This window comes from Lolium rigidum, chromosome 4, assembly GCF_022539505.1.
Source record: "Lolium rigidum isolate FL_2022 chromosome 4, APGP_CSIRO_Lrig_0.1, whole genome shotgun sequence".
NCBI lineage: Eukaryota > Viridiplantae > Streptophyta > Magnoliopsida > Poales > Poaceae > Lolium > Lolium rigidum.
This window is the reverse complement of record NC_061511.1, coordinates 49,335,191-49,344,018: the sequence shown is the minus strand read 5'-3', so window position 1 is coordinate 49,344,018 and position 8,828 is coordinate 49,335,191. Positions and strand designations below refer to the sequence as shown.

Sequence of the window (8,828 nt, the reverse complement as noted above, 5' to 3'; positions counted from 1 at the left end):
TATAGAAGGCAGAAAATAGAGTTGTACAAGAAAGACAACAGAGTTTGACGCTTAGATCTCAAACTTAACGTGGTAGATTCCTCTCGCTGACTCTGAAAATTCGGCCTGCAGGTGGGCCAACCTTGTCAGTGGCATCGAGCCCAACAGGCCCGCCTAAACCAAAACCACTCTCGCAGTGTGGCCCGTCAGAACCCCATGGCGCCGCCGCCGCGAGGTCGTCTCCCCCAGTAATGGCGCTGGCGGCCACCTCCACACCGCCCTCTCCCGCCGCCGCCGACGACCTCCACGCCTTCCTCCGCCACCGCCTCCGCTCCCGCGCCGCCGTGCTCCAAGCCCACGCCTTCCTCCTCCGCCGCGGCCTCCTCCTCGGCCACCCCGTCCCCTCGGGCCTCCTCCTCTCCGCCGCCGCCGCCACCGCCACCTCCGCGCCCCACCTCGCGCGCCTCCTCCTCCGCCACCTGCCCGCGCCGCTCCCGCTCTTCTCCCTCTCCGCCGCGCTCCGCGCCCTCGCCCCGCGCCTCCCCTTCCCCGCGCTCCTCTCCCTCTTCGCCCACCTCCTCCGCTCCCACTCCCCCTCCGGCTTCCCGGACGCCTTCGCCTTCCCGCCCCTCCTCTCCGCCGCAACCGCCTCGCCGCGCCACCACCTCCCCGCCGCGCTCGCGCTCCACGCGCAGCTCCTCCGCCGCGGCCTCCTCCTCACCCCACCGCCCCACGCCGCCAACGCGCTCCTGCATTTCTACGCCGCCGCCGGCCGCCTCCCCTCCGCGCGCCGCCTCTTCCACGAGATGCCCGCCCGCGACATCGCGTCCCACAACACCATGATGACGGCCTACGCCGCCTCCGCCGCCACCATCGACGCCGCGCGCCACCTGTTCGACGGAATGCTCCTCCGGAACGTCGTGTCCTGGAACGTCATGATCAGCGGCTACCTCAAGGCCAAGCGGCCCGAGCAGGCGCTGGAGGTCGTGCGGCGGATGGCGGGGGCCGGGGTCAGGGGCACGGCCACGACCATGGTCGGCGCGGCCACCGCCTGCGCCCGGCTCGGCCGGCTGCGGGCCGGGCGGGAGGTGCATTGCGCGTACCTGCGCCGCTTCGAGGAGGACAACCTGCTCTTCTGGACCTCGCTCGTTGATATGTACGGCAAGTGCCGGAGGGTAGGCTCTGCCAGGAAGGTGTTTGATCGGCTCGAGACCAGGAACCTGGTTTCATGGAACGCGATGATCGTCGGCCATTGCGTGTACGGCGAGCCTGGTGACGGGATTCAGCTGTTCCATGAGATGGTTGGACGAGGTGTGTTGCATGTGCTGGTGTACTTCTCTTAGGCTCCAATGTATGCGTTTTCAGGTTCAGTATATCTGACACCTTCCTTTTCAGGGAAGAATGGTTCGGATGGCCAGTTGGTTTTGCGACCGGATGAAGTCACTTTCATTGGCGTGCTCTGCGCGTGCACCCGGCTAGGCCTCCTGGATGCCGGGAAGGTGTATTTCGAGCAGATGCGTTCGACGTACGGTCTCAGGCCAACCTTCGCGCACTATTGGTGCATGGCAAACCTGTACGGCAGCGTTGGCCTGCTGGAAGAGGCCGAGGGCCTCTTGCAGAGCGTGCCAGAGGAGCTGAAGGCGCGTGCACTGGGTGGTTTGCTCGGGCTGTGCCGGTTCAGGGGGGAGTGGGAACTCGGGGAACGTATAGCCCTCAGGTTGATCGAGCTCGAACCGAGTAACTGCGCTCACTACGCACTGCTCTGCAGCGTATATGCTTCGGCGGGGAGATGGGAAGATGCTCACAGGGTAAAGGCTATCATAAAGGAAAGCGACGAGAGGTTCAGTCCCGGGCATCGTCTGGTGGACTTGAACGCGATTGCCAACCAGTTCAAAGTTCGTGAGAGGCAGCCTGAGAATCAGGACATATACGTTATCTTGGATGACTTGGTGTCGAAGGTGAAGTTAGCAAGCAGACCAGATGTGCAAACTGAACCTGGGTTAAAATAGTCCAGTATAAGCTTGCAGAACATTTCCGAGCTGCACAGTTTTTTGAGCAGGCAGCTAGCAGGAACAGCAGGCTATGTAAGAACACATGGCTGCAAGAAGTGTATCCTGAGGTGGATTCGTGCGAAGCTGCTTAAGGTTTATCTTTCGTCTGAAATGTTTGAGTTGATACATTGCACATACAGATGGATGCTAGTAACACGCCACACTCCATACAAGAAACTTGGAATGCCCTGTTCTTCATTGAAACCTCTGATGCATGGTTCTGCTTGGATGGACAAAGATCGAGCTCTTGAGATGTTAACAGAAGGGTCATGTTGCTGCATTTCTGCTGGTTCATGTAATTTGAAATTACAAGGTTGGGTATGCTGCGATGAAGGAAACAGAGCTAAAGGGCTGGCCTCTCGTTATTCTGGTGGGAGCAAATTATTAGCTATACATTTGACAGAGCGTGGAGGGCAGCGGCGAGATTTCCTTTTACTTTTACCTGCACTGACAGTCGACTGTAATTGGCACAAGGCAAGTTCAAGAAAACCCAAATCTTGTGTACAGTAGAGTTCTTACCCTTTTTCTTACACTTCTTTATGGTCAGCTGATCAGGTGAATGTCTCCTGATGAAATTTTGATAATGCCATTTGAGCCATTGTTGTAGAAGTAGAAAATAATTGACTACATGGATTTGTTGTGGTTCTATCACTCTATTAAACAGATAAGATACCATGACACACGGTTGAATCTGAATGTTGTCTTTTTTTAGCTATCACGTCTTTTGACAGTTCTTTTAGCTTTTACAACATAGTGACTAGTGGAACTGATAAAAATAAATTCAATCATGTGGCCCAACAAGTCTCTGTAGTCTGTACAAATCAATGGCCAAATATTTCCCTAGAGTTAGAGTAAACAAAGGGCCCCTAGACATTGATAAGCTTTGAATAATTCCATGACATATTTAACAATCATGGAGTTGATGAACATGGTAATTTTATGACTCTCTTATCTGTACAAGATGTATATAAGTGATGCTCCACAATCTATACTAGAAACTCAGAACGACTCTGTTATTCATGGAAGTTCTCTGTTCTGCCTGGGATGATAACATCAAGTTCTTGAAATGTGAAAATGATTGTGTGGAGGCATTTCTGGTTGCATGGATCGAAATTGCAAGTTATCCATTCGGCAGTGGATGAAGGGTGCAACGATGATATTTTCTTGCCTTTTCCCTGCATCGACAGTTAACCACAATTGGCACAAGGCAAGTTTAAGGAAAGCCAATTCTTGTGTAGAGTAGAATTTTTACCTTTTTCTTACACTTGTTTATGGTCAGCTGGGCATGCAAATGGCTTATGATGAAATTTTGATAATGCCATTTGAGCCATTGTTGTAGAAGTAGCAAATAATCGAGTATACGGATTCTTCGGTTCCGTGTCTTTGGTCAACAAATGGAACTGCTGAATCAGTGTGCTGAGCTACCATGAGACACGGTTGAACTGTCTTTAGAGACAGTTGATGCGACTGTAGTCTTAGTTTTAGTTATGTGTACAAGTACAACACGCAACAGGGAACAAGAAAATGTTGTAGAGTTGTAATCTTCAGATCCTGTGTTTCTATGCTTGGTGGGTGTAGATGTTGATTTCACCTTGGGATTCCTGTTGGTGCCCTCTGCAGGGACGGGAGGTTCCTGTTGGTACCCAGAGGGTTGCCTCATTTCTGTTGGAGTTCATGTGGATTGAATTTACAACTTTGGATATTCTGCGACCGAGGAAACATATTATTGGACATACATTTGGCAGACCATGAAGGGTGCAGCCATCAGTTTTCATTTTGCTTTTTTTTTTCTGCACCCAGTTTTTCCTGCACCATTCGTTGATGTTTCTTCTCTTGCACGTTCTCATGGTCAGGCAAATGTTTAACAGAAGGAATTGCTGAATCAGCAGTAAACTACCACGGCCCACGGATGGATCTGAACGTCATATTTTCAGCTTTTAGTACTTATTGACATACTAAAAACCATCAAATAGTCATATTGACATATTTAGCAAAGATGGAGTTCGTAAACATGCTAATTGATTATTTATGGTAATCCAAAATGGTGAGTTTGTGGAATTTTACCAGACCAAGATGGATTTATTAGTGAATGGTTTTCCTAGTCCTAGCTCAGAAGCTGCAGGATCATCAACAGAGCAGGTATGTACAGACTACAGAGTCTCAGAGACATTAATGTGAGTGTGTGCACGCCAATTGAGAAGATTGTAGTGTGGAGAGATAGCAAAAAGGTATGGTAAGGTAAGAAGAGCGAGAGAGGCTCCGAGCTCAGGTAGGTCTTCCACCACGACGCCGCCGAGGCGCTGCGCCGGCATCGCCGCTTCCTCAGCCATGGACTTCACCGCCTCTCATCCGCCTGGTTTCTCACACCGCTGGGCACCGGAGGGGAGCCCCGAGTCGGTTTCGTCGGCGTCGCCGCGGCGGCACGACCATGTCTCCGGGCTTGGCATCTCCTCTGCATCGTCGGGCGGGAGTGTGGCGCCGCGGCCGGAGGTGAGGGAGAAGGAGCCGCTGGAGGGGAGGGTGAGGATGCAGGATAGGCGGGTCTGGGAGTTGCCCAAGCCTTCCAAGGGCAAGCTTTGGACGCGCCGGATCGAGACGAGGAAGGAGACGGGAGCGTCGGGCCGGGGTGCGTCGGCGCCGGAGATGCGCGGCTTGTGCTTCCGGTGCTTCTTGCCGGGGCACCGCAAACGTGATTGCACGAACGCCGAGGTGTGCCTGAGATGCTGGCAGAAGGGGCACCCCGCCCTGGACTGCAAACGCCCGAGGAGTCCCTCGACGGAGGAGCTGCGGCAGCTTGCCCTGGCCAAGTTGGCTCGCCGCAGGTACCGGAGCGTGTGCGCCCTGGTCGCCAGGATGTGCGGGGCATGAGAGCTTCCCCGCCCCCACCGCCGCCGCCACCACCACCCCAGGCCTCGCCCACGCCACCGCCGCCGCCCCCTGCCGTTTCGAGGTTGCCACCGATGGAGGAGTGGCTGCCGCTTGCGGTGGAGCCGGCACATGAGCTGGTCCAGGAGGCTGACGCGGGCATGGTCGCGGCGCAGCCGCTGCTGTGCGTGGTCCGGCGTTCGGCGGCCATGTGCGACGTGGAGCAGAGGCTCCAGCTCGCCATGGTGGTCACCGTGGGCGGCAGGAGGCCGGCCGTGTCTTCCGAGCAGGTGGAGGCGGCTCTGAGGTGGCGCAACGTGCCGGAGGGCGCTGTCTCTGTGCATGTCTTTGCGCCAGAAGATTTCATCGCCGCGTTCGCGTCCAACGAGCTGAGAGACCATGTCACCGCCATGCCGCCAATACTGGTTGCCGGAGCGCCGCTCTCCTTTCGCCCCTGGAACCGGCAGGCGCAGGCGCAGCTTGTGCCGTTGAGGACTAAGGTGGAGTTGGTGTTGGAGGGGCTGCCACCCCATGCGTGGGACAGGGCGGTGGTCGAGGATTTGCTTAGGCGGAGCTGCGCGGTAGACAAGGTGGCGCCGGAGACAAAGGCACGCAGCAACATGGCGCTCTACAAGCTGACGGCGTGGACCTCTGACCTCGAGGCCATCCCCGTGGCGCGGCTGCTTGCGGTACCGGAGCCCGTGCCTGGCGGCGTCGCACGTGAGGTGCCTGCGAGGATGGCGGTGCCGGCGGTGCGCGGGGCTGGTCAAGGCAAAGACAACATCACCACACATCGCGAGAGTGGAGGAGGTCGTGGACAACGGGCTGCTGCATGTTTTCCGGAGAGTCGTGGGCATGGTGGTACGAGGGAGTTCGGAGGAGGTCCGGGGGACGGTGGCGGCGAGAGTGGCGGCGGTGCTAACCCCAGGAGAGTTTCACGAAGCTTTGCTTGGCAGCGCGGGGTGTCAGATCGTCGCCGTGGCCCGGGAGGTGCGGCTTCGGCGCAACTGGGAGTCAGCTCGTCAATGGCCACAGCGGCGCCGGCGCCGTGGAAGACGTGGGCTCTGCCAGGGTTGGCAAGCCCCGCGCCCTTGGTTCAAACTGCCACGGTCAATCCCAGTCCAAGTCCAAGGGAGGCGCTGGCATGGTCAATCAAGAAAGTGCAGCTTTCGTCAGAGGCGCAGGCTGGAAAGAGAAAGGAGAGTGTGGACGTGGTGGGCCCTGTCATGCGGAAAGAACCAATTGGAGCGCAGGTGCCGTTGGTGGGGCGCGACGTGGCAGTTCCAGAGGCCGGTGCCCCCAGCGCGGACCAGCGGGAGTGGGTGGATGCCCCTGATTCGCTGCCAGTGGTTGCGGACCCGGAGGTGGACGCTGATCTCGTGCCGACCGGGCCAGATGGCACCGATCCCGAGCCTGCCGTTTCTCCCGTTCTGGCCGGTTCTGCCGATGGAAACAAGAGTACGGTGGGGAAAAGGAGTCCCGTTCCATCCGGGGATTCGGTGGGCCCCGACAGCAACCGCCAGCGGCTCGATCTCACAGAGCAAGGATAAGGGAGTGGAGGACGCCGGTTTTGGGGGCTGTGCAGAGAGTTCGGAGGGTTTCGTCCGCATCTCCCTCTCCGGTGGGTCCCGCCACGAGGAAGGTTCGGATCATTTGATTCGCATAGAGTAGAGTTCGCAGTTTTTTCGCGCCTGGAGTCGTGTAGCAGCAGTACCAGTTTGGAGGCCAGCCCAACAGACACATCTTTTACTAGGCCTAACAGCCTAATGCAAATGGTGCCTAGGGCTAGGGGCCATCAACTTGAGAGGGAGAAGGGGAGTCCGGTTGGCGCAAGTGAGGCTGTCTGCGAGGAGGTGACCACTGTGCGTGTGCAGGAGCAGTTGGAGCTGGCAAGGGTCAAGAACTTTTGCTCCTCCCTTCTGAAGGCCCTTGCGCCACCTTTGCTGTAGTAGTTTGAGAAGGCCACTGGGCTGAGGGCTGATGCGGAGCCCTTCACGCCTAAGAGAGTGACACGTAGGTCGGTGGCAGTGTTGGCCGGCACGCAAACCAAGATGGCATCAGCAGCGGAGAGTTCCTTGCTCAAGGCATTAGGTTTTTGTCCGGAGAACCTCGCAGTCAGGGAGGAGGATCTGAGATGCTTCAAGGAGTTCTTCGACTCGCCGATTCAGGACGCACACCTTCGAGTTCTTGCGGCCATCTTTGGCAAGGAGCTACCTACGATCTTTGAGAGGGAGGTGCACTGCATGAGGGCAGTGCCGGCGCACTGAGGTGCAGAGTAGGGAGGGAGTGTCCTTGTAGTTCTCCATGGATTGTACCTTCGAGATTTTGTGCTGGAACGTTCGCGGCTTGAACGATCCAGCTAAGTGAGATGCGGTGCGTGAGTTCATAGCTAGCCTTAGAGTGAGTGTGGTGTGCCTCCAGGAGACGAGGCTGGATGTAATCGATGATTTCTTGGTTATGCAATGTTTAGGGCCATCCTTTGATGGTTATGTCTTTTTGCCTGCGGTGGAGACGAGAGGAGGGATCCTTTTAGCCTGGAACAAATCCTATGTCGACATAGAGCGCGTGAGTTATGCTGACTACGCAGTTACCGGGGAAGTCATTCCCAGAGACAACAATAGGTGGTGGATCACCACCGTTTATGGGCCTCAAACCAATGAGGACAAGTTGAGATTCCTTCAGGAGTTAGCGGAGAGGAGGAGTTTATGTCCGGGGCCATGGCTGCTCCTAGGGGACTTCAATATGATCATGTATGCGGAGGAGAAGAACAATGACCGTTTAGATAGACGCATGATGGCGAGGTTCATGCAGTTCGTTCAGGAGCATGAGATCAAGGATCTCTATCTCCATGGGAGAAGCTTTACCTGGAGTAATGAGAGAGAAGTGCCAACGCTTTCGCGCATCGATCGGGCGATTGCATCGGTGGACTGGGATATCATGCACCCGGATTCCATCCTGTAGGCGCTGTCTTCATCGGTGTCGGACCACGCACCGATCCATCTTTCGCTGAGCACGGCGTTTAGGCCAAAGAAGAGGTTCAAGTTTGAGGCCTTTTGGCTAAATCTGGAGGGTTTTGAGGAGGCCCTGAGAGAAGCTTGGGATTGCGACCCTAGCATTGTTGACCCGTTCAAACGCCTGGACGCCTTATTCTGCAATGCGGCAGAATACTGATACGTCTCCAACGTATCGATAATTTCTTATGTTCCATGCTACTTTATTGATGATACCTACATGTTTTATGCACATTATATGTCATATTTATGCATTTTCTGGAACTAACCTATTAACAAGATGCCGAAGAGCCGATTCTGTTTTCTCATTGTTTTTGGTTTCAGAAATCCTAGTAAAGAAATATTCTCGAATTGGACGAAACTTTCGCCCGGGGTCCTATTTTTGCACGAAGCAGCGTACCATTGCTTGAGGCAGAGGTCAAGAATAAGATGGCTCAAAGAGGGGACGCTAATACTAAACTTTTCCATGCCGTGGCAAATGGGAGGAGAACGAAAAAACTTCATCGCGAGGCTGTGAGAGTAGGAGATGAAAGCTGCGGCCACCCGGGGAGATAAAAGAATGGAGATATTCAGGAGGAATTTGAGAGGCTCATGGGGAGCATTCAAGCCGAGCTCACACCATCGACCTCACGTCGCTTGACATTCCGTGAGCGGACCTTGCTGAGTTAGACAACATGTTTACGGAGGAGGAAGTTTGGAACACTGTCAGAAGAGACGAATGGTCGAGCACCGGGCAGGATGGCTTCACCCGGCGCGTTCTGCCGGAGAGAGCACTGGCCGACCGTCAAACATGATAATGCAGCGGGAAGTAGCGAGCGAGGAGTGGGAGATGGTAGAGGCTTTTGCCAGGTTTAAATAGAGCTACGATCACGCTCATCCCAAGGGCCACAGGAGGCTATAGAGACAAAGGACCCAGGGCCCA

The 8,828-nt window shown here is 55.5% G+C and overlaps 1 protein-coding gene across 1 annotated transcript; it reads left to right on the top strand.

Moving 5' to 3' along the window:
* The first annotated feature begins 785 nt into the window (after positions 1-785).
* On the top strand, positions 786-2,780 carry LOC124650383 (pentatricopeptide repeat-containing protein At3g51320). Its single transcript, XM_047189915.1, has 2 exons — positions 786-1,292; positions 1,380-2,780. The coding sequence occupies exons 1-2, from the start codon at positions 786-788 to the stop codon at positions 1,986-1,988; spliced, it is 1,116 nt and encodes a 371-aa protein (XP_047045871.1). The 3' UTR covers positions 1,989-2,780.
* Positions 2,781-8,828: the final 6,048 nt, after the last annotated feature.

Coding starts and splice junctions, on each gene's coding strand:
- LOC124650383 (XM_047189915.1), top strand. CDS start 786: ATGCCCGCCCGCGACATCGCGTCCCACAACACCATGATGACGGCCTAC. Junction 1,293..1,379: donor ATGAGATGGTTGGACGAGGT/GTGTTGCATGTG, acceptor TTTTCAGGGAAG/AATGGTTCGGATGGCCAGTT.